This window comes from Pseudophryne corroboree, chromosome 6 (genome assembly GCF_028390025.1).
Source record: "Pseudophryne corroboree isolate aPseCor3 chromosome 6, aPseCor3.hap2, whole genome shotgun sequence".
In the NCBI taxonomy this organism is placed as follows: Eukaryota; Metazoa; Chordata; class Amphibia; order Anura; family Myobatrachidae; genus Pseudophryne; species Pseudophryne corroboree.
Window position 1 is genome coordinate 728,484,848 of NC_086449.1, and position 26,785 is coordinate 728,511,632.

The window sequence follows — 26,785 nt, forward strand, 5'->3', positions numbered from 1 at the left end:
AAATGGCTACAGGCTGAAATAAAGATGCCCTGGCCGATACAATAGGTCGGCCAGGGGGCTTATTTAGCCTTTTGTGGATTTTGGGTGTAGTATAGAGTAGTGGTACTACAGGGTGTGAGGGGATAAGAGCATTTTTCACATCAGTTGGAATAAGTCAATTGGAGACTGCAGACTCTAGACATTCAGTGAGTTCTCTGGTATATTGACCCGTAGGATCGCTGGTGAGTTTACAATAGGTGTTAATGTCATTCAATTGGCCTGATATCTCCTCCTTGTAATCTTGTAAATTTTGTATCACCAGGGCACCCCCCTTATCCGCCGGTCTGAAGACAAGGTCTTTGTTGGCTGCTAATTTGCTAAGTGCTTCTCTTTGGCCTTTAGTAAGGTTGTCACGGACTGAGGGCGGGTGATTGACCAGAGGATCACAGTCCTGTTCAATTAACCGCATAAAAAGTACAGATTGATGCATTCGTGGACTGTGGGTCAAACGTCGACTTTGGTAACAGTTTCTTCAATTTTTCCGGGACCTTAATTGCTGGTTCCGCATTCTTTGTATGAGTAATAGTTGGTAGCTTTGCAAAGTACTCCTTGAGTTTAAGAGTCCTGTGGAATTTATGTTTATCGACTTTCCATTCTAACGGTTGGGGTTTAGACAGTGGCACAAACGACAGGCCCTTGCTCAGGACCTGTTTTTCAATTTCATTAAGCTCGTAATCTGAAAGATTAATTACCGGGCTGATTTCGCCTTCGGTGGTTTTGTGCCCCTGCCCCTGCCTCGTCCTTTGCCTCCTCCACTGTTTGCCACGCCTGGTGTGGATTCTCCTTCTAGGGCATCTCGTTCTTTGGTTCTTGTGGTTACCCCTAAAGGGCCCCTTGATTGAGATGATTGGGCATAGGAGTCTGATTCACTGGCCGTAGAGGTATAATCATTAGAGGAATCTTTAGGATGGCGTCTATCCTGGCGACGGCGAAAAAAAGGTTTCCTATTTCCGTTGTTACGCTGGTTGTCATTCCAACGATACACGTTGTTATTATCATAGTCCTGATCCACTTTCATTTTCTTGTCAGCTTTGAACTTGATTAAGTCTCTCTTATATGTTTGCAGCTGGTTGTTTAATTTCTCATACCAATTGTTGGTTGTGTCTGCTTCCAGTGCAACTTTATGAGTCATTTCCGTATCAATTGATTTGCCCCTGTGGGCTGTCATACAAAGGTAAAACAGAGAGAACCTTTAAAGAACGTATGACAGCCCACAGGTCTGCAATAAAAGCAGCCATAGCCGCTGGCAAAAGTGATCAGCCGGTGGCTAGGCACTTTGCCTTTGCCCGGCACCCCCTCACATCTTTGAAATATCGGATGATAGACCAGGTCCAGCCGTCACTTAGAGGAGGGAATAGAGGACTTAAATTGTTGAGATTGGAAACTCAGTGGATACAGCGTTTGGACACTGTGTCCCCGAGAGGCCTAAATGAGCAATTGGGATTAAACTGCTTTTTATCCATCTAGGGTTTAACACCGCTGCACTCATGTATTATTATGTTTTAGCGGAGTTGCATTTATGTATTAGTATTACGTTTAGATTTTGGGATCTTGTTGCTAATGTCTGCTCCCATATGCTAGTGCTGCTATATATGCATGTTTAAGGATTCGTACTTTCATTATGATGCACTTTACTATGCGCTGATTTCCATGTGAGTTGACATGTTGCCATGGTGATGGTAGCACAATGATGACGTTGGTTTTACCGACGTCAGCGTCTCTGGGCGGGCTCTAATCCCGTTTCCGGATTCATGGCGCCATGCACGGTGGTGTTACTGCTATTTAGGTGAGTGTCTTTTTATGTATTGTTTGTAAGCCTGAGGAAAATGCTTTAAGCATTGAAACGTTGCTGAAATCTTGTTGTCTGAAGTGTATCTTTTGAAAGTCGCCGTGAGTGCCGCACCAACTATATATATACTATATGCTTTTTTGTCTTTTTGTTTCAAGTCCTTGTAATGTATTGTTTTGAGTTTATGTATGTATTGTCCATTGTTTTGTAGAAATCAATATATGATGCCTTGTGAGCATTGATTATATTTTGAAGCTTGTCTTGAGAAAGATCCCGAAACTGAGGATCGAAACGTCGACTGAATAAGCCGAATTTCTACTAATAAAGTTATTGTGAATTAAGAAAAGTCGCTGAGAATTATTTATTGGATGAGTGCACCTCCAAACTCTGGACACTTGCCTGAATATTGTGGGCCTACCAAAACTTGGAGAATCCCCACTATGAGCACCCCACTGTTGTTATTTGTCTTGATGTGAGTGCAGGAGTATACATGTTTTATATATATATATATATATATATATATATATATATATATATATATATATATATATATATATATATATAGTGTAGCACAGCTTCATATGATAGAAAAACATTTAATAGACAAATGCACACAAGGCTTTCACCGTTGTGCAATGTGCAACACGTGTAAGGCAACTAAAGTTGCAAGTAAGATAAGAGTTAAATGGAACAATTATAACATCAAGGAATTTATAACTTGCAATTCCAAGAATGTTGTATACGCAATAGAATGTCATTGTAGTGATGAGCGGGTTCGGTTTCTCGGAAACCGAACCCCCCCGAACTTCACGCTTTTTACACGGGTCCGAGGCAGACTCGGATCTTCCCGCCTTGCTCGGTTAACCCGAGCGCGCCCGAACGTCATCATCCCGCTGTCGGATTCTATCGCGAGACTCGGATTCTATATAAGGAGCCGCGCGTCGCCGCCATTTTCACACGTGCATTGAGATTGATAGGGAGAGGACGTGGCTGGCGTCCTCTCCGTTTAGAATAGAAATAGATAGTGAGAGTGAGACACTTGATTTACTGGCGCTTAGGAGTACTCAGAGAGTGCAGAGTTTACTAGTGACTGACCAGTGACCACCAGTGCAGTTTTATTATTTAATATAATCCGTTCTCTGCCTGAAAAAAAATGATACACAGTGACACAGTATACCATATCTGTGCTCAGCCTCAGTGTGCTGCATCATCTATGTATATCTGACTGTGCTGAGTGCTCACTGCTCACACAGCTTAATTGTGGGGGAGACTGGGGAGCAGTTATAGCAGGAGTACATATATTTAACAGTGCACACTTTTGCTACCAGAGTGCCACTGCCAGTGTGACTGACCAGTGACCAGCAGTATATTGTGATTGTCTGCCTGAAAAAGTTAAACACTCGTCGTGTGGTGTTTTTATTCTATAAACGCATTCTGCTGACAGTGTCCAGCAGGTCCGTCATTATATAATATATACCTGTCCGGCTGCAGTAGTGATATATATATATTTTTTATATCATTATCATCCAGTCTATACTAGCAGCAGACGCAGTACGGTAGTCCACGGCTGTAGCTACCTCTGTGTCGGCAGTCGCTCGTCCATCCATAAGTATACTAGTATCCATCCATCTCCATTGTTTACCTGAGGTGCCTTTTAGTTGTGCCTATTAAAATATGGAGAACAAAAATGTTGAGGTTCCAAAAATAGGGAAAGATCAAGATCGACTTCCACCTCGTGCTGAAGCTGCTGCCACTAGTCATGGCCGAGACGATGAAATGCCAGCAACGTCGTCTGCCAAGGCCGATGCCCAATGTCATAGTACAGAGCATGTAAAATCCAAAACACCAAATATCAGTAAAAAAAGGACTCAAAAATCTAAAATAAAATTGTCGGAGGAGAAGCGTAAACTTGCCAATATGCCATTTACCACACGGAGTGGCAAGGAACGGCTGAGGCCCTGGCCTATGTTCATGGCTAGTGGTTCAGCTTCACATGAGGATGGAAGCACTCAGCCTCTCGCTAGAAAAATGAAAAGACTCAAGCTGGCAAAAGCACAGCAAAGAACTGTGCGTTCTTCGAAATCACAAATCCACAAGGAGAGTCCAATTGTGTCGTTTGCGATGCCTGACCTTCCCAACACTGGACGTGAAGAGCATGCGCCTTCCACCATTTGCACGCCCCCTGCAAGTGCTGGAAGGAGCACCCGCAGTCCAGTTCCTGATAGTCAGATTGAAGATGTCAGTGTTGAAGTACACCAGGATGAGGAGGATATGGGTGTTGCTGGCGCTGGGGAGGAAATTGACCAGGAGGATTCTGATGGTGAGGTGGTTTGTTTAAGTCAGGCACCCGGGGAGACACCTGTTGTCCGTGGGAGGAATAGGGCCATTGACATGCCTGGTGAAAATACCAAAAAAAAATCAGCTCTTCGGTGTGGAAGTATTTCAACAGAAATGCGGACAACATTTGTCAAGCCGTGTGTTGCCTTTGTCAAGCTGTAATAAGTAGGGGTAAGGACGTTAACCACCTCGGAACATCCTCCCTTATACGTCACCTGCAGCGCATTCATCATAAGTCAGTGACAAGTTCAAAAACTTTGGGCGACAGCGGAAGCAGTCCACTGACCAGTAAATCCCTTCCTCTTGTAACCAAGCTCACGCAAACCACCCCACCAACTCCCTCAGTGTCAATTTCCTCCTTCCCCAGGAATGCCAATAGTCCTGCAGGCCATGTCACTGGCAATTCTGACGAGTCCTCTCCTGCCTGGGATTCCTCCGATGCATCCTTGCGTGTAACGCCTACTGCTGCTGGCGCTGCTGTTGTTGCTGCTGGGAGTCGATGGTCATCCCAGAGGGGAAGTCGTACTCGTAAGACCACTTTTACTACTTCCACCAAGCAATTGACTGTCCAACAGTCCTTTGCGAGGAAGATGAAATATCACAGCAGTCATCCTGCTGCAAAGCGGATAACTGAGGCCTTGGCATCCTGGGCGGTGAGAAACGTGGTTCCAGTATCCATCATTACTGCAGAGCCAGCTAGAGACTTGTTGGAGGTACTGTGTCCCCGGTACCAAATACCATCTAGGTTCCATTTCTCTAGGCAGGCGATACCGAAAATGTACACAGACCTCAGAAAAAGACTCACCAGTGTCCTAAAAAATGCAGTTGTACCCAATGTCCACTTAACCACGGACATGTGGACAAGTGGAGCAGGGCAGGCTCAGGACTATATGACTGTGACAGCCCACTGGGTAGATGTATGGACTCCCGCCGCAAGAACAGCAGCGGCGGCACCAGTAGCAGCATCTCGCAAACGCCAACTCTTTCCTAGGCAGGCTACGCTTTGTATCACCGCTTTCCAGAATACGCACACAGCTAAAAACCTCTTACGGCAACTGAGGAAGATCATCGCAGAATGGCTTACCCCAATTGGACTCTCCTGTGGATTTGTGGCATCGGACAACGCCAGCAATATTGTGTGTGCATTAAATCTGGGCAAATTCCAGCACGTCCCATGTTTTGCACATACCTTGAAATTGGTGGTGCAGAATTATTTAAAAAACAAGAGGGGCGTGCAAGAGATGCTGTCGGTGGCCAGAAGAATTGCGGGACACTTTCGGCGTACAGGCACCACGTACAGAAGACTGGAGCACCACCAAAAACGCCTGAACCTGCCCTGCCATCATCTGAAGCAAGAAGTGGTAACGAGGTGGAATTCAACCCTCTATATGCTTCAGAGGTTGGAGGAGCAGCAAAAGACCATTCAAGCCTATACAACTGAGCACGATATAGGAGGTGGAATGCACCTGTCTCAAACGCAGTGGAGAATGATTTCAACGTTGTGCAAGGTTCTGCAACCTTTTGAACTTGCCACACGTGAAGTCAGTTCAGACACTGCCAGCCTGAGTCAGGTCATTCCCCTCATCAGGCTTTTGCAGAAGAAGCTGGAGACATTGAAGGAGGAGCTAACACAGAGCGATTCCGCTAGGCATGTGGGACTTGTGGATGGAGCCCTTAATTCGCTTAACAAGGATTCACGGGTGGTCAATCTGTTGAAATCAGAGCACTACATTTTGTCCACCGTGCTCGATCCTAGATTTAAAACCTACGTTGTATCTCTCTTTCCGGCAGACACAAGTCTGCTGGGGTTCAAAGAACTGCTGGTGACAAAATTGTCAAGTCAAGCGGAACGCGACCTGTCAACATCTCCTCCTTCACATTCTCCCGCAACTGGGGGTGCGAGGAAAAGGCTCAGAATTCCGAGCCCACCCGCTGGCGGTGATGCAGGGCAGTCTGGAGCGACTGCTGATGCTGACATCTGGTCCGGACTGAAGGACCTGACAACGATTACGGACATGTCGTCTACTGTCACTGCATATGATTCTCTCCCCATTGAAAGAATGGTGGAGGATTATATGAGTGACCGCATCCAAGTAGGCACGTCAGACAGTCCGTACTTATACTGGCAGGAAAAAGAGGCAATTTGGAGGCCCTTGCACAAACTGGCTTTATTCTACCTAAGTTGCCCTCCCACAAGTGTGTACTCCGAAAGAGTGTTTAGTGCCGCCGCTCACCTTGTCAGCAATCGGCGTACGAGGTTACATCCAGAAAATGTGGAGAAGATGATGTTCATTAAAATGAATTATAATCAATTCCTCCGTGGAGACATTGACCAGCAGCAATTGCCTCCACAAAGTACACAGGGAGCTGAGATGGTGGATTCCAGTGGGGACGAATTGATAATCTGTGAGGAGGGGGATGTACACAGTGATATATCGGAGGATGATGATGAGGTGGACATCTTGCCTCTGTAGAGCCAGTTTGTGCAAGGAGAGATTAATTGCTTCTTTTTTGGTGGGGGTCCAAACCAACCCGTCATTTCAGTCACAGTCGTGTGGCAGACCCTGTCACTGAAATGATGGGTTGGTTAAAGTGTGCATGTCCTGTTTATACAACATAAGGGTGGGTGGGAGGGCCCAAGGACAATTCCATCTTGCACCTCTTTTTTCTTTCATTTTTCTTTGCGTCATGTGCTGTTTGGGGAGTAGTTTTTGGAAGGGCCATCCTGCGTGACACTGCAGTGCCACTCCTAGATGGGCCAGGTGTTTGTGTCGGCCACTTGGGTCGCTTATCTTAGTCACACAGCTACCTCATTGCGCCTCTTTTTTTCTTTGCGTCATGTGCTGTTTGGGGGGTGTTTTTTGGAAGGGCCATCCTGCGTGACACTGCAGTGCCACTCCTAGATGGGCCAGGTGTTTGTGTCGGCCACTAGGGTCGCTGAGCTTAGTCATCCAGCGACCTCGGTGCAAATTTTAGGACTAAAAATAATATTGTGAGGTGTGAGGTGTTCAGAATAGACTGAAAATGAGTGGAAATTATGGTTATTGAGGTTAATAATACTTTGGGATCAAAATGAACCCCAAATTCTATGATTAAAGCTGTTTTTTAGGGTTTTTTGAAAAAAACACCCGAATCCAAAACACACCCGAATCCGACAAAAAAAATTCGGTGAGGTTTTGCCAAAACGCGTTCGAACCCAAAACACGGCCGCGGAACCGAACCCAAAACACAAAACCCAAAAAATTTCCGGTGCTCATCACTATGTCATTGTTCTCTGATCTATATAGGTAAAACAAGATGTCTAAAAACAAGGCTCTCGGAACATCTATATAACATAAAAAAAGGATTAGAGACCCATTCGCTGTCATCCCATTTCAAACATGTGCATGGTGGCAAGTTAAGCATAATTAAGTCATTTTGGGGCATCCAGTTGGTAAGCCCAACATGGCGTAATAGATATTGGAAATTCCGCTTGCAAAATCTGAGATGCGTTAGATCTATAAATTAGGTACATTGATCCCTCACGGTCTCAATAGCGACTTTGAATTAAAATGGTTTTTGGAGTCCTGACTAATCACTAAGCCTCTCCTATACTCCTCATTTTCACTTATATATGTATGTACTATTTTAAATTATGTTGTATGTGTTTATAATTGCTTTTTTTATATACACATGGGATCCGCTTGCTTTAAATGAACTTGTGCCCCATCTCTATTTGGACCTGGATGCGGACTTTACTTTATTAGCATGGAGTGGAGATATACACATAAGCTGTTTCGCCAATAAAGACATTTCCCCGTCTCATAGCACTGGAAGCGCTATTGTACAATGGAACGCAAACAGGAAATGCAAAGACGAAGATGGAACGCAGAAGTCACTTCCGGTGACGTACTTCCACTCCGGATGCCAGTCCTCGCCAGGAATCAGACTGATTAGGGACATTTAGGGGTAATTAAGAAGGGTACTTAAGCGGCTCCCCGTGGACCAGTTACCTTATGCTTCTGAGGAAGGTCTGTTGACCGAAAGCGCGCTAAAGCACAAGGTACTGATTTGCTGGACTCCGTTTCAGAGACGTGGGAAGATCAGCTCTGTGATTAATTGGATTTCCAGCGTGACTTACATCCATTGGGTGATGCATGTTTTTAACACTGTTGTCTATGAGAGTGTGCATTTGTCTATTAAATGTTTTTCTATCATATGAAGCCGTGCTGCACTATGTATATATCCCTCTGAGTTTTCAGTTCATTGGAATTTGGATCATATGCCATCTGTGGATGATATGCAGTTTTGAAGCTTACCTATGTGAGTGGAACCAATAAATTCTCAAACGATTTTTTATTCCCACTGGTTGCACTATGTTTGTTTGTTTTGATTTTACAGAATAATCTTATTTCTAAAAAGAGAACACTACCAACATCCATTGTCTAACGCTTGAAAGAAAGTTCAAAGACACATTTACTGACTGATGGGGCTTTAAAAAGAAAAAAAATGAAGATCATGAAGAGAACATTTGGTGGGATGGCACAGAACTTGGCATCACATATTGGGGTCTTGGGTTTGTCAGACAAGAATGTAAGCTTCTCAGGTTTGTGAGATTTCCACCAGTTGCATTCCTGTCCTTCTACAGTAGGGGTGGGCATCAAGCGGCCCGCGGGCCGGATGCGGCCCGCGAACCGATCCTGCCTGGCCCCGCTGTCCCACACAGTGTGCAATGACAAGCGGCCCGACTGGCTGAGCCGCTCGTCATTGCGCTACGTACCTCCCAGACGCGGCGCCGCAGAGGAAATCCCCGTCACGTCACTGCTGACCGGGATTCCCACTGTGACGTCAGGCGCTGGGCGGCACGGGGGGCGGGGCCACGGCAGGAGCGGGTAGTAGCAGCGACTCTGTGCGGCACCGCGGGCAGCAGGCAGTGGGGATCTGGCATCAGGCAGCGGGGTTCTGGCAGCAGGCAGCCGATCTGCCACTGTGAAAAAGGTAAATGGGCCTGTGCTTAATTTTAAAAGCTGCTATATAGATTCAGGGAAGGGGGGTTAGGAGGGGGGGGGGGGGGGACTGCTATATGGGTTTAGGGGAGAGGGGGAAGAGGGGTAGGGACTGCTATATGGGTTTAGGGGAGGGGGGGGAAAGAGGGGTAGGGACTGCTATATGGGTCCAGTAGGGAAGGGGGGTAGAGACTGCTATATGGGTCTAGTGGAGGGGAGGGGGGGGGAAAGTGTTTTCAGCACTGTTTAAAAAAAAAAAATTATTACTGGATTACTGTGTTTTTTTTAAGACATCTTGGATTTTGCCTGTAAAAAAACTATGTATGTAATGTATATTGTGGTGTATGTTTGTGTAGATATATATATATATATATATATATATATATACACACACACACACACACTATGTTTTTATAGTTATATACGTAACTATGGGCCTAATTCAGACCTGATCGCTAGCAGGCGATTTTTGCACTGCTGCGATCAGAAGTTTGTGCAGTCTCTGCGCAGCCCAGGACTTACTCTTCTAGTGCGATGATCGGGGCCAGAGCTGAGTGCGGACGTCAGAAACTCTCCCTCCAAACGCCTGGTCCCTCCTGCGTTTTTCCGGACACTCCTCTAAAACGCTCAATTGCCACTCACAAACGTCCTCTTCCTCTCAATCACCTTGCGATCGCCCGTGCGATCACTTTGTTCGTACCATCCCATCGCTGCCCGACGCTGCGGACCGGCGCACCTACACATTGCGGTGCATGCGCAGTTCAGACCCGATTTACAAGATATTTTGTGTGTGGCCCTTGACTATTCACTGGAAGTGTTAAGCGGCCCCCCAGCCGAAATAATTGCCCACCCCTGTTCTACAGTATGGTTGAAAGGCATGCTCGTAGATTATTTTATGGCTAGAGTAGGGTGTAGTATGTTATGCCGGTGCTTGGGATCCCGGTACCCAGCAAACCGGTGCCAGGATCTCAAACGCCAGCATGCAGACAGCGTGGTGAGCACAAAAAAGAGCCCCTTGCGAGCTGGCTGCACTCACCGCGCTGTGGGCATGGTGGCACGCTACTTATCCTCCCTCCAGGGGTGTCGTGGACACCCCAAGAGAGAGTATAGTTATCGGTATGTCAGCTGTCCGGATTCCAGTGTCGGTATGGTGAGTGCCGGGATCCCGACAGCCGGCAAATCAAATGCCTCCCCTAGATTATCCCCATGTTTGTGTTGCTGTGATAGGTAAATATTGTTCGTAAAGAGATATTCATCATTTGTGCAGGAGGTGTAGTTGCTATGGAATCCACAGCTGGGGAGGGGATTTGCACCTGTCAAAGCCCTATGGGTGCGAGTTTTTTTTACCATTGGGTTCCCTTACAAACTTTTGCCATGTGTCGTCTAAGAGAAGTCCCTGACACTCCTGATTATATGCTCTACTGATTACAGTAGAGCATATCAGTCCGATTACACTCCAGATTATATGTTCCACTGGGACTATGACTGGTATTCTGAATAAAGTTCTGATTTTACAGGACTGTGGAATACTTCTACAACAAGAGCCTTCACCATTCATATCTAAAATGTCCCTCTATTATATCAAGGTAGATGGCTGCATAGACAACAGCCAAAATGCCCACCTAAAATCTGGAATTCCACTTTGAGTACTGATTCCAGCTCCCGCCATAACTATTATCTTCTTGCAACGATTCTTTAATATCAGCTCGGCAATATCTTCTAGACTGCTACATTTCAGAGGTAGGGGAGGGCTTCCAGGATATTTCTTACCCAGTCCCAGCTTTGCCAGTTGACTTTTTCTAGAATTTAAAAAAAATAAAAAAAATATGCTGTCTCTGCCATGTTGGTAAGCCAACGAAGTATCTTTAAATTGGGTACACACTGGAGCAATGGGCATTAGTTTCAACATCAGAACAAATGCCCTTGAGCCCAGATTGAGTGTATACACTGGAACACGTTTTATGAAGGACGGAAAGATCATATCCCATCCTCCATTAGCAAACACAAGGTCGCTATTGATAGATATCGCTAATTATGATGTGCAGTACATCAAACCTAGCGTGCAATCCCATACACACTTAGCGATGTAGGCAATTTGTTATTACAAAACTGTAATTTGCCCTACATTGCTCCAGTATCTACCCAGCTTAAGTCTTTCTACATCACCTTGTGTGATTTTGATCTTCCGCTACTGAAAGTTTATTCATTTTCTTTGTTAAAAGTTCTTCTGGTGGCTGACTGATGTTGGTGGCAGATTTTGCTGCGCCAAGTTTTTGCCCACGGGTCTTGATTGAAGATGACCTATCTGAGGAGCTGTGTGCCATTTGTTTCCCGAGACTTGTTCAATTTTTCAATGCACTGTGTCAACCTTTGAAGACTGGAGAGTGGAAGAGACATGTTTCATCAACACTGGTTTTGTCGTCATAAAATAATCAATCATTCTACTGTTTAGGAACTCTCACTTCACTGTATGCCCAAACTCTTTAAGGGTCCACACATTGAGCACAAGCCTAAAAAATGTAGACCATTAGAAGACAATTTAAAGCAGATATTGCATTAAATTAAGAAATAAAAAAAAAATTAAAAAAAAATCTCATCATTGTAAAATCATGGTATTACATTTTTCTTGGTCTGGTTTCTTTAGGCTAATTATAATTGCACACTGCAGAGAACCATTGTCGATTGACCCATGGTGTATTAGTTAGAAGTGATTTGGAATGCCCCTTTGAGCCCTGTCTTGTGCATAATAAAATATTGAAAGAGGAGTTCACTACTGCGCTGACTTCAATCGTACTGTTCTCCACTGAGGCCTCATGCCCTAACCCAAGCTTACCACCAAGAATGTGCAGGTACTATCCTGTTCCTTACGGAAAGACTGTGGTAGAGCATCTCCGTGAAAGACAACATGTCTTCCACTTAGCTCCAGAGAGACCTGCGATTGCCTGCAATCCACAATGATTGCAGGGTTCTTGCACCACTACCCAGTGCCTACATACACTCACCGGCTGGTGAGCTGAAGCCCTGCTCCATGAAAGCCAGTGTGTAACAGTGAAAACAGCTGTACCTACTATCAATAAAACACCACCACTGGTTAACTGGGCTGTTCCCAGTTTGAGTCATTCGCTGGTGTGTGCCTATATAACTCTGAAATAGCAACACCTGCACACACATTTCCAATCCCTGGCCATCATATGGTATGCTGAAAGCCTTTGTGACCGGCAGATAACTTTAGATCCCTGAAAACCATGTCTCCTTTTCATAATCTCTCTAAAAGCAGAGGTTCTCAAAAATGGTCCTCGAGGCACCCTAACTGTCCAGGTTTTAAGTATATCCATGGCTCAGCACAGATTGTTAAATCAAATTGACTGAGGTACTAATTCACCTGTGGCCATTCATGGATATACTTAAAACCTGGACAGTTAAGGTGCATTGAGGACCGTGTTTGGGAACCTCTGCTCTAAAGCATGTAAAAGGACAAGGAAGCCACCGCACTCACCATATCCAGGAATGGGGTGGAGTGGCCTGTGACCACATTGCTTAAAAAATATTATATTGAGAGCCCAGCACTCACCTTAGTAAGCTCACTTACCTCAATAAATAAGTACATAAATGGGGGTTTAGTTCATGGATTGTACAATGCATTTAAGCTTGCAGCCCATCAAGGGACCCCATCTCACAAGCCATAAGGTAATTGGCTGGTGAACTTTAAACCTGGAATCATTTTCACTCTGATGTGATAGCTGTGGCCAGGATTTTAAAAGTCTAGGTGATAGAGTAGGACTTGCAGTAAGATGGGGTCCCTTGATGTTGGGCTGCAAGCTTAAATGCATTGTACAATCCATGAACTAAACCCCAATTATTTATTTATGTACTGATTTATTGAGGTGAGTGAGCTTATTAAGGCGAGTGCTGGACTCTCGATATAATATTGTTTAAGCAATGTCATCAGAGGCCACTACACCCTGGTCTGGGAGTGGTGAGTGCAAGTGTGCACCCCATTCCTGGGTATGAAGAGTGTGGTGGTTTCCTGTACATGTGCATATTTGGTTAATTTTTTAATTAACCTTTCTGTGATCATAGCTTTCTCATGCACCCCTTTCTAAGCTCATTTACTTTAAACCTGTATCAGCTGCTTCCTTGGTGCTAATTTAGAAGCTGTGTTGGTGACTTTCACCTTTAAAAGCCATAAGTTAGTTGGCAGGTGAGCTTTAAACCTTGAAGCATATTTCCAATTTGACTCTCACGTGATAGCAGTGGCCAGGTTTTTACGTGTCTAGATCAGTGTTTCCCAACCTCGGTCCTCAAGGCACACCAACAGTCCTGGTTTTAGTGATATCCAGGCTTGAACACAGGTGACTTAATTAGTACCTCAGTTATTTTGATTTAACCATCTGTGCTGAAGCCTGGATATCACTAAAACCTGCACTGTTTGTGTGCCTTGAGGACCGCGGTTGGGAATGCCTGGTCTAGATGATAGAGTTGCAGTGATATGGGGTTCCTTCATTTTGGGCTGCAAGCTTAAATGCATTATATAACCCATGAACTAAAACCCCATTATTATTTATGTACAGATTTATTGAGGTGAGTGAGCTTACTAAGATGAGTGTGCTGGGCTCTCGAATATATATGTGTGTATATATATGCGCACATACATTTACGTAGGGTTAGATACATGATGCATTATTAGCTAATTGGCACTTATTTGAGTGCTCATTCCCTTCAGTTATGGAATTAATCTGTGTGTATTGTATTAGTTGGGTTCTAGGATGACCCATTGGTGCCTATTAGTCTATTGTGGAACCTGTTAATAATGCCTTCATAGTGGATATGAATTTCCATCTTATCCCATTTTATTTAAGGTTACTGGAAGATTGTGGTGATTGGTTGCTTTATTGAGCTTAGTGCTGGGACGCACTAATGTTGCGCCCTGGTAACTTAGCAACGGGGATGCAATAGTTTCCCCGTTGCCGGTGAGGCATATAGCTTGTGACTGTATATTACTGTGCATTTGCAGATTACACGCATGTTGTCTTTAAAGATGAATTGATGAGATGATACAGTGGCGTAACTACTGCCCCCGCAGTCCTCGCGGTGGCTTGGGGGCGAGGGGCTGCGGGGGCGTCACTGATTATCTGGCACTGGGGGCATATATGGCACGGGGGGCATATATGGCACTGGGGGGGGGGGGATATCTGGCACTGGGGCATATATGGCACTGGGGGGAATATCTGGCACTGGGGGGGGATATCTGGCACCGGGGGGGGGGATATCTGGTACGGGGGGGGGGGGATATCTGGCACGGGGGGGGGCATATCTGGCACGGGGGGCATATCTGGCACGGGGGGCATATCTGGCACGGGGGGCATATCTGGCACGGGGGGCATATATGGCACGGGGGGCATATATGGCACGGGGGGAATATATGGCACGGGGGGAATATATGGCACGGGGGGCATATATGGCACGGGGGCATATATGGCACGGGGGGCATATATGGCACGGGGGGCATATATGGCACGGGGGGCATATATGGCACGGGGGCATATATGGCACGGGGGGGGGGATATCTGGCACTGGGGCATATATGGCACTGGGGGGAATATCTGGCACTGGGGGGGGATATCTGGCACTGGGGGGGGGATATCTGGCACTGGGGGGGGATATCTGGCACTGGGGGGGATATCTGGCACTGGGGGGGGAATATCTGGCACTGGGGGCATATATGGCACTGGGGGGGGAAATCTGGCACTGGGGGCATATATGGCACGGGGGGAATATCTGGCACTGGGGGGGAATATCTGGCACTGGGGGCATATATGGCACTGGGGGGGAAATCTGGCACTGGGGTGGAAATCTGGCACTGGGGGGGAATATCTGGCACGGGGGGAATATCTGGCACTGGGGGGGAATATCTGGCACTGGGGGGGCATATATGGCACTGGGGGCATATATGGCACTGGGGGCATATATGGCACTGGGGGCATATATGGCACTGGGGGAATATCTGGCACTGGGGGGCATATCTGGCACTGGGGGGCATATATGGCACTGGGGGCATATATGGCACTGGGGGGGAATATATGGCACTGGGGGCATATCTGGCACTGGGGGCATATGTGGCACTGGGGGGGGAATATCTGGCACTGGGGGGGGGGGAATATCTGGCACTGGGGGCATATGTGGCACTGGGGGGGTATATGTGTACCTGGCACATGGGGGGGGGACGACTATATTTGGCACTGGGGCATGTAAGTACCTGGCACCGTGGGGGAATATCTGGCACTGGGGACATGTGGCACTGGGAGCACAGCCCTAGCAACAAGGACTACCTCCTAGCAACGAGCATGACACCCAGTGCATGAAACACCTGGCAACGAGCATGACACCCAGTGCATGAAACACCTGGCAACGAGCATGACACCCAGTGCATGAAACCCCTGGCAACGAGCATGACACCCTGAGCATGAAAACCCCTGGCACCGTGCATGGAACCAAGAGCATGAAACCCCTGGCAACGAGCATGACACCCAGTGCATGAAACCCCTGACAACGAGCAGGTAATTGAAAAGTAATTAGAAGCCTTACTGTAGGACTTAATGTGTAATGGGCATTACGGTGTGTGGCATAATGTATCACGGACATTGCGGTGTGTGTCATAATGTGTCACAGGCATTACGGTGTATGGTATACTATATCGCGGGCATTGTGATATGTGGTATAATGTCTCAGGGTCATTGCAGTGTGTGGCATAATGTATCACGGACATTGCGGTGTGTGTCATAATGTGTCAGGCATTACGGTGTGTGGTATACTATATCACGGGCATTGTGGTATGTGGTATAATGTCTCAGGGTCATTGCAGTGTGGCATAATACATAACGGGCATTGCGATGTGTGGCATAGGGTATAACGGGCAGGGCATTGCGGTATGTGTCACAGGCATTACGGTGTATGGTATACTATATCACGGGCATTGTGGTATAATGTCTCAAGGTCATTGCAGTGTGTGGCATAATGTGTCACAGGCATTGTATGTGCTATAATGTATCGGGCATTGCAGTGTGTGGCATAATGTATCACGGACATTGCGGTGTGTGTCATAATGTGTCACAGACATTGTATGTGCTATAATGTATCAGGGGCATTGCAGTGTGTAGCATAATGTATAACGGGCATTGCGATTCCTGTCATAATGTGTCACAGGCATTACGGTGTGTGGCATAATGTGTCACAGACATAACGGTGTGTGGCATAATGTGTCGGGGGCATTACAGTGTGTGCATATTGTGTCGTGCATTATTGTGTGCGGCATAATGTCTAAGGGCCATTGCAGTATGTGGCATAATGTATACTGGGCATTACTATAAGGAGGAAAAATGACAAATAATGTAAGGGGCATGAATCAGGATTATTTTTCTTTCCTGTGGTGGCCAACGTATGGGTGTGTAGGTTGCAAAACTGGGGTATAAGGTAGTCTTTTCCTGCAATGCCACGCCCCTTTATGCGAAACCACGCCCACTCCAACAAAACCACGCCCCTTTTTGGCACGTGCGCCTCCGGCACGCGCATATTTATCCCTTTCTTGCTCCCAATTATGGAGCATGAAGGGGGGGGGGGGGGGGGCGCCGAAGAATTTTTTGGCTTGGGGGAGAAAAATTTCTGGTTACGCCACTGAGATGATACATCACCTGTCTTGATAAAGGCCTGTGACCAGACCGAAACGTCGACAATAAAAGCTTTGGTGATTTTATGAAGAAGTATCTACGATTATTTACTTGTGCGAGTGCACCTTCCAAATGATTTGGAACTTTCTATGGTATATAATATGTGGACCGATCCCGCCCATTAGGAGCACCCACCATTTGATGAACTTTTATTGATGAGAGTGCAGGATTACTGCTGTATATATATATATTATATATATATATATATATATATATATATATACACACACACACACACACACACACACACACACACACACACACTCACACAGCCAGCTTTGCGGTTTTAATGAAAGTTTCAATCTCTGAAAGTACTTCTCCGTTTACTGTGGTTTTGGATGATGACTTCCAAGTGAAAGTAAAGACACCATTGATCATCAACACAAAGGCTGTGTACACAGAGCTCAATTATATACATAAAGCAATAGATATCATTTATTTAGCATATGTCCACCAGGTGTTTTGCGGAGTTAGAAGGATGAGCTTTGCCGAGAGATGTATAGAATGCCTTGCAGACTTAGTGTTTGTATATACAAATATTAATGGATTGCTTCATACAAAAAAAGGGGCAGGGCCAGTGAGGTCACAGCAGAGAAATGACTGCAGTCTCTGCTTATATACTTGTACCACATTTTGTTAGGACAAGGTTGTAAAGATCTGAAGTCTAAAAGCACACAGGAGGAACAATGCATTTTACGCTCATGGCTTATAAGGTGAAAATGTTGTTTTTGGGGTTTAGTGGCCCTTTAAACAAATGAAAGAAACTTTAGGATACCATAAATAAATTAACTGGTATAATGCAGAGATAACAGAAATGAGGTTTTCTATTTTGCATAGTGAGGATTTATATTGCAATATAATGACTACAACAAAGCTTTAAAGCTGTGATATCTTTGGGAATTGTTCCGCGCTTTGAACTCTTGTATCTGCACCACCGACTATGACCCAGTGATCTATATTTAGCAGCCAGACGGAAGAAAAAAAGTAAAACTCTGGTGAAAAGACTTTCCCAGTGAAAAGCAGAAAGGCTTTAAAATGATCACCTTGTGACAGAGGTAATAGCAGTAATATATCTCATCTCCTTCCCCCTTGTAGTGGAGAGAATGGCTATGTTAATAAAGGACACAGCTGTAGCTTCTTTATAACCTTCTGGGGGCATGGAGGTGAGGGGAGGAGAATCCTGGGGACAGAAGGGAAGGGGGGAAAAGAGGGAGTTTCGTGATATGAGCAAATACAGCTGGAAAAGTAGAAAAAGCTAGACAGACAGATATTAAAAAGCCTATGTATGAAACAGAGAATACCTTTCTGTGGCAAAAACAGGTCACTATTTATCAAGAGAGACAGCCATTTCACTAGCAAAGAGATTTGGCAGCTGAGTGCAACCAGAGCTTTCCTGAAAAGTGGAGAAGTTTATTTAACAAGGACATCGGTTGGGACCGCCATTATAATCCATTCACTATCTCAGTGGTTCTCAAACTTGGTCCTCAGGACCCCACACAGTTAATGTTGTCCAAATCACACAGCAGGTGCACAGGTGTAGTCATTACTCACTAATACATTTTAAAAGATAGACAGGTGGAGCAAATTATTTCACTCGTGAGTCTATGAGGAGACCTGGAAATTGTGAACGGTTTGGGGTCCTGAAGACAGTCTGAGAACCTGTGCACTATCATCCATCTCAGGATAGGTGCATTTATTTCTTCATTGTTACTAAACAACAAGTGTCATGTCTCCAAAAATCATTGTGCATATGTGAACATGCCCCTTCCCCCCCCCCCCCAAAAAAAACCCACAAAAAAAAAAAAACAGCCAATCATCTCGTAGCTATCATTCTTCACACAGCATGCAAAATGATAGCTAGAATCGGATTGGCTGGTACTTTTTCTCTCTAAGCTTTAAAAAATATCCCCTCTAGACACCAATAATAGTCATTTAAGTAAAAAATAAACGGGGATATCCGTAAGAAATCAAACAGCAATTAGATGGAATTCACCATCAAAACAGTTTTACCAGAATAACTCTAGTGTCTTCTTACTAGATACAGTCTATCTGGTATTAAGTTAATAAAAGAGCAAAGAACAGAAGTCCAAGAAGTTTACGGTTTCCCATCAGGCTTATGGGCCAGTTTTACCAGCAGTCATTTGATGACAGAGCTGGTTAAGGTTCAATGCACTTGAACAGCGTGAAAAACTGTAAATTAATAGCCGCAAAGACCACTAGTAACTTTCTGCCCTGACAATAGACAAAATGGAAAATGAAATAAAAACCAATATTGTCCTGCAGGAGTCACCTCTGCCCAGCTTACTTACTCCACCTGTTCTGACTCACAGCAACGTGTATGGGGGTGTGATGTTGTGATGGGGCACAGGTTTCCATAGGTTTTTTCACTTTTGCCGTCTCTCCAAGAGCAGCTTTTACACAAAGAAATACAGTGCTAGCGCGTGCAGAGGGCGCTAAATCCCCAGTCCTCATTAGTGTATGCTGCAGGCCAATGTTTACATTTTGTAAAATTATTATTTATATAGCGCACACATAATCCGCAGCGCTTTACAGAGAATATTTGACCATTCACATCAGTCCCTGCCCCAGTGGAGCTTACAATCTATATTCCCTACCACATGTACACGCAAGGCCGGCAACAGAAATTTTGGGGCCCGGTACACTGATATCTCTGCGGCCCCCCCCCCCCCAGCCCAAACCCCCTCTTGCCCCCTGACTCAAACACATCCCTCCCTGCATGTGCCAATAAATGTATTCATGAGTCTGATCTCATCTGACATGCACATGCATGCATGCAGATGCATCCATATGTGCAGAATGCAGATGCATGCATGATGTGCATAATGTGCCTGCCTGCATCCCGCCCCAAACCAATCCTAAAGCCCTAAACCAAACCGAAATCCTATTCCCTATACATGTATTGTATGAACTGAGAAAAGCCTTACCAGCAGGCTGCCTGCAGCAGCAACACAGAGACACTCACAGCCGCCCGCCGGCGCCGCGGCGCTAATTGACCAGGCTCGCCTCGCCTCCCCAATTCCTATAGCACTCCCTGCCTGTCCCGGCCGGGCCGCTCCTGCTTTGCGCTCCGTCCAGCTCCTCACTCACACAGCAGTCAGGGAGGCCGCTTGCGGTGAGGACTCTGGAGGGGCGGTCCGGATGGCAGGATGACAGGTGACCTGGGGGCTGGGGGCACTGAGGGGTGAACACAGGACTCCGGAGGGAGGGGGGCGCGCACGCTGGAAAAAAAAAATCAACCACACAGCGGGCGGCTGCCACGATGCCAGGAACAAATATATTATTGTTTACAGTTATGATGAAATGCAGCCGCCGCTGCCTGCACCTTGGGGCCCCTAACGACGACGGAGCCCGGGCCGGGTGTCCCCTTTGACCCCCCGTCGCCGGGCCTGTGTACACGCGCACACATTCACGCTAGGGTTAATTTTGTTGGGAGCCAATTAACCTACCAGTATATTTTTGGATTGTGGAGGAAACCGGAGTACCTGGAAGAAACCCACGCAAGCACAGGCAGAATACATAAACTCCACACCGTTAGTTCCATGCAGGGCCGGATTAAGGGCCACATTGGCCTAGATCTGAAAATTTTCAAAGGCTTTTACTCAGTAGACCCTAGGGGATGACCCGTGACAAGTGCAGTGTGAGTGTGTCAACAGCCATGTGGGTGTGTACACATCCTACACCGTCAACATCACGGTCTCCTTAAATGCATAAAAACAGAAAATGTGCAGATTTGTGAGAAAATTAGAAATACACTTAATACTGATGATGGTGGGCCTATTTTTAAGAGGAGGCCTGGAGATGGAGCTCCATCCACTCCATTGTTAATCTGGCCCTGTGTCCATGGTGGGAATCAAACCCATAACCTCAGTGCTGTGAGGCAGTAATGCTAACCATATTACACCATCCATGCTGCTAATACTAATGATATCAAGGGGGTAATTGTTTTGCGGGGGGCAATCCTATTAGCCCCAATGCGGTATGCTCCGCCACCCCAATTCCAACACTTATCGCAGATCATGCCTCAGGTACCGTTAGAATGGCGCGATAAGACATAGGATCGCGGACTTATCCCTGATCCCATGTGTTTTCCTGCTATTGCAGGTCCATTTTTGGCAGATGAAAGCGTCCTGTACTAGAAGACCATCAGTCATTAATCACAATAACCAGGGGTTTTATTCAGCCAGAACAGAATTGGGGCTAATTGGATAGCCCCAAATATTATCTGCATAGAGTCAATAATATTTATAAAATAGTACGATAAGATAGGGACACAAGCGGACAAAATAAACGCAGACATTACTACTACAAAGTGTAGGGACAAGCGCTGCCTCTAGGCAGGGATGTATTATCCATTAGACTGAAGCTTATGGGCACCGAAATGACTAGGGGGCCTGTATGTTTTTTTTGCTGCGGCTTTGTTACCTGCGCCCTGGTATGAATTGTCGACCATGTTAAGGTCGACATTCATTAGGTCAACAGACAATGTCGACATGGACTAATAGCCGACACATGAAAATGTCGACCATTTTTCATGCGTCTATTTCCAGGATCAGACCCTTTCTGACCCAGGATGCTACTAAGACTCTTATCCACTCACTGGTCATCTCCAGACTGGACTACTGTAATCTCCTCCTGACTGGCATTCCTGACAAATACCTCTCTTTACTCCAATCTATCCTCAATGCTGCTGCCCGGCTCATTTTCTTCACCAAATGCACTACGTCCACCTCTCCTCTCCTACAAGACCTTCACTGGCTTCCCTTCCCTTTCAGAATCCATTTCAAGCGTCTCACACTCACAAAGCTCTCACCCACTCCTCTCCCATCTACATCTCTGACCTTATATCCCTTTACATTCCCACCCGTCTTCTTCGCTCTGCTAATGCACGCCGACTCTCCTGCGTACGGATTACTTCCTCCCACTCCTACCTCCAAGATTTTTCACGTGCTGCACCACTTCTCTGGAATTCCCTACCTCTCCCCCTCAGACTCTCCACCTCTCTACAAAACTTCAAACGGGCTCTCAAGACCCACGTCTTCACCAAACCCAGCCAAATCTCATCCTAACCCTCTGTTCCATGCTCTCTATGTACCCCATCTGTGTCACCCCTGTCTGTCTACCCCTCCCCTTTAGAATGTAAGCTCTCACGAGCAGGGCCCTCTTCCCTCATGTGCTTATCCTTTTTCTTACTATAATAATCTTCCACGGCACCAAATCTAGTAGTCTTCTGCCACCTGATACTTATTCCAGTGTCATCTGCTGATGTAGCTTTGTTTATTTACCCTGTACTTGTCCTATATTGTCAACTGTAAGTTGCTGTTTTCCTGTTTGATTATTTGTTTATGTACTCTGTAATTGGGCGCTGCGGAACCCTTGTGGCGCCATATAAATAAAGGATAATAATAATAATAATAATAATAAATACTCTTCATCCACACCGATGACCTGTAATTCACTGTGTGTAATAAATATGATATCCTATCCTGTAACCCATATGTTGCAGTCTCAGGGTAAAAGTTTTTTTGGTCGCCGCACCCCCACATAACCAAAATATTGATAGGGCGCGCCGAAGGTGCCCGTCAAAAATATGGGGTTGTGGCCACACAATAGTATCAATTCACATTACACTGCAGTGTCTGTTATTCACATTACAGCGCACAGCGGCGTCACATTACAGCGCACAGCAGCATCTGTTACTGACAATACACCGCCCAGCGATGTCTGTTACATTACATGCCCAACGACGTCCGTTACTCACATTACAACGCACAGTGGCGTCACATTATTCACATTACAGCGCACAACGGCATCCGATACTCACATTACAGCGCCCAGCGGCGTCACATTCACATTACACCGCGGATGGGAGAAGGGGGTGTCGCGGGTGGGGGAGGAGGTGCCGTGAGGGTGGGGGGAAGGGGATCACAAGAGGCGAGGATGAGGGGGGGTGCAGAGGGTGGAATTGCATGCAGATTGGCTGCTCCCTCACTGACCTCATCACAGTGATTGCTGCTGCTGCACCATGATGGACACTGGTGTCCGGCTCCTCTGTGTACCTCACTAGACAGAACACAACATCATCTGCTGTAGTTAGACTCCTCCCTGCGCTGACATCGTCGCACTGATTCCAGGAAGCCACCTCTGTGCAGGGACAGCAGGGAGCGACTGCTGCTGGTCTCCTTCCCAACCCTCAGTCACGTAATCGCGCTAATTCCAGTGGTAGTGGAATCAGTGCTAACGCTTCTCCTGCAGTGCTCACAGATAGAGCCTGCCAGTCCAGCCTTGCCATTGATGTAGTAAACGGAGCTGGTGCCGTATGCTCCACCTTCTCACAAAAGAGGGCGTGTCTAAGGATTGTTAGGACCTACCGGTGGTTTCACTGGCTCCCCGGTGGCCCAGTCCGAGCCTGCATAGACCCCTTTATTTCAACTGGGAATTGGTGTCTGTGTGACTACTGAAAGTGTAAATGATGGTATATGATCTGCGTCCCAAACATCAGCTGTAATGGGGTAAAAGATTAAAGCGCCAGAGTGGGCACGATATACCTGAAAGCCTAGGGTTCTCCTGGTTATGGGTTAATACAGATCTGCCTCTAGGAGCTTGCATTCTATTTGGAAATGGCAGATCTAAGACAAGGGGAGCAAGTGTGACATTATAAAGCGGTCATTAATTTCAGAAAAATTACAATGTAACCACTTTTCCTTTTCAATGAAAGGCCAGTTACAGCCTTAATTTTAATCCTAACATGTTTTAGATGTGTTTGTACAAGGCCATACTGTCTGTATGCACAGTGCACATAGACACTAGGACACAGACTACAGCTATATGACCTTTCACGTGTAAACAGACACTTCACAGTGCGAGAAAAAAAAATATAGAGACGACCCCCATGGACACTAGGAGAAGAAAACTATGGAGAGGGAACAATTCCAGGACATAGCAGAAGGAGCAGTCACAACCTCCGCTGTGTTTATTTTCACCGATTCAAAATGCACCAAAAATAAATAGTAAAGTCATTTTGGAACAATTTAGACAAATTGCTTTAGTGCAGTCCATAGGCCCGGGGAGGCGGCCATCGCCTAGCAACAAGCAAGCCGAACTTTGGCCAAAATAGGGAAAACTTAAACTAAACTGTTGGAGGAAAGTCTCGCTCCCCCCCCCCTCCCCCACTAAACAGAATACAAAAGAATATAAAGTAAATAGAACGTAATGTATTACACATTTGAGTATTTTGTAATCCTTTGATTAATTTAATGGCAAATACATCCTTAAACAGATGCAGAGAGATTAAATGGATTTAAAGTTTTGTTATCTGCCTTCAGTTTAACTGCTCCAGACATAAAACTTCTTGAATGGTCTGTGTGACACCCACTGACCAGCGGATATAAGCTACTTACAGGAATTAACCTAATCTAATTATACAAAAAGGTTTTTTTTAGCACAGACACCACCCCACAAAAAAAAAAAAAAAAAAAAAAAAAAAAAAGGAGCAGCTTATCACACAGTTTTAGTAATACACGGTAAATATAATAAATTAAAAAAAAAAGTGAAAAATAAATATCAGACTAGAGTCATACTTAATTTTGTGGCTCACTCAAATAAAGACCTTAAGGCAAAATTGGTTATTTTCCATTTATTGGAATGTAGAGAAGGTTAAATGTCACTTCTTGTGCTTGCCATATTTAATTTGTGTTTAAGTGAATATTTAATAAAAGCAAATTTCTACAACACTAAATGTGAGGGTCTATGAAGCTTTTAATGGGTCCTTAGCTATACATGGAACTAAAAGGGGGACTGAAAAAACAAAATCAAAATTCACCTGTCTTTGGGCTATAACAGTGTATTGCTGTGTAATCGCAAACAATTCCTAGTATACGAAAGTATACCTGGCCAATAAAGCCGATTCTGATTCTAAGTGGTCATCATACTATGGAGAAAGTAAATCTAACACAGTATAAAAAGGGCATCACACAGCCATCAGAAGAGACCATGCTGCCATCTGCTGGTTATTTGGAGTAAGTTCTCCCACAGCCATATAGAAGCATGGATTTTAAAATTAGCTTCAGCGTGCTTGTGTATTTATTTAGGGGTCTATAGTACTTTTTAAGCCAGGAACTGCGTTTTCTGCAACACTAAGACACCGTTTTAGTACCAGGTATGCCTAACAAAGATTCAGCCAAGTACTGCAGCCACCATATTTCTCAGTGTGGACTGCAGCATTTTCCAGTTTATTGTCAGACCACTCCCAGCATCCTATATTTACAGATGGGAAAATTAAGATAGATTTTATTGCTATGAAATGAACACTACTCCATTGGCAGATGAAGGCGGCAAGAGTTTGCGATCTATTCAAGATGTCTAACCAATGTAGAAAGTTAGACAGTAGGGTACACCTGCAAACTAGGCATTCATTTAGCCAATAGGAAATAGTGGGTAATAGGTACAGTATAATAAGATTGAGAGAAAATATTGCTCAACTTCTAGTTATTATTATTATCATCATCATCATCATCATCAGGGATCCGCGGCGCCCAATTACAGAGTACATAAACAAATAATCAAGCAGGAAAACAGCAACTTACAGTTGATGAAAACATAGGACAAGTACAGGGTAAATAAACATAGCTACATCAGCAGATGACACTGGAATAAGTATCAGGTGGCAGAAGACTGCTGGATTTAGTGCAGTTGAATATTATTAAAGTAAGAGAAAGGATAAGCACATGAGGGAAGAGAGCCCTGCTCGTGAGAGCTTACATTCTAAAGGGGAGGGGTAGACAGACAGGGGTGACACAGATGGGGTACATAGAGAGCGTGGAACAGAGGTTTAGGATGAGATTTGGCTTGGTTTGGTGAAGAAGTGGGTCTTGAGAGCCAGCTTGAAGATTTGTAAAGAGGTGTAGAGTCTGAGGGGGAGAGGTAGGGAATTCCAAAGAAGTGGTGCAGCACGTGAAAAATCTTGGAGGTAGGAGTGGGAGGAAGTAATCCGTAGGCAGGAGAGTCGGCGTGCATTAGCAGAGCGAAGAGGACGAGTGGGAGTGTAAAGGGATATAAGGTCAGAGAGGTAGATGGGAGAGGAGTGGGTGAGGGCTTTGTAAGCAAGTGTGAGAAGCTTGAAATGGATTCTAAAAGGGAAGGGGAGCCAATGAAGGTCTAGTAAGAGAGGAGAGGTGGACGTAGTGCATTTGGTGAGGAAGATGTTCCGGGAAGCAGCATTGAGGATAGATTGGAGTGGAGAGAGGTATTTGTCAGGAATGCCAGTCAGGAGGAGATTAAAGTAGTACAGTCTGGAGATGACCAGTGAGTGGATAGAGTCTTAGTAGCATCCTGGGTCAGAAAGGGTCTGAACTTGGAAATATTTTTTAGATGAAAACGGCAGGTTTGTGAGAGGTGCTGAATGTGTGGTTTGAAGGAGAGGGAGGAGTCAAGGATTACTCCAACACAGCGCACTTGGGGGCTAGAGGAGATAGTAGTGACATCAATAGATAATGAGATTGTAGGAGGTGAGGTTATGCGGGAGGGAGGGAAGATGATCAGCTCAGTCTTAGACATGTTAAGTTTAAGAAAGCGCTGGGACATCCAGGAAGAGGTAGCAGAGAGACAGTTGGAGATACAAGTGAGGAGAGCAGGGGAGAGGTCTGGAGAGGAAAGATAGATTTGAGTGTCATCAGCATAGAGATGATATTGGAAACCAAAAGAACTAATGAGCTTACCTAGTGAGGACATATAGAGAGAGAAGAGAAGAGGACCAAGGACAGAACCTTGGGGTACCCCTACAGTTAGTGGAAGTGAGGGGGAGGTGGAGTCATGAGAGGAGACAGAGAATGAATGGTCAGAAAGGTAGGAGGACAGCCAAGAAAGGGCAGTGTCACGCAGACCAATGGAGTGAA

General features: G+C 45.5%; 1 protein-coding gene across 8 annotated transcripts in view; it reads right to left on the reverse strand.

The window, feature by feature from the left end:
- LOC134933327 (NAD-dependent protein deacetylase sirtuin-3-like) overlaps positions 1–26,785 on the reverse strand; it is a 122,878-nt gene that overhangs the window by 34,147 nt on the left and 61,946 nt on the right. For 7 of the 8 annotated variants that reach the window (XM_063928444.1, XM_063928445.1, XM_063928447.1 and 4 more), the window contains exons 2-3: positions 11,317–11,518; positions 10,773–10,949 (exon numbers count right to left, since the gene is read on the reverse strand). In XM_063928444.1, coding sequence (XP_063784514.1) covers positions 10,773–10,949; positions 11,317–11,474 — 335 coding nt within the window. In that variant the 5' untranslated portion in view covers positions 11,475–11,518. The remainder of the gene's footprint in view (positions 1–10,772; positions 10,950–11,316; positions 11,519–26,785) is intronic. The other variant, XM_063928448.1, reaches the window with a different exon arrangement.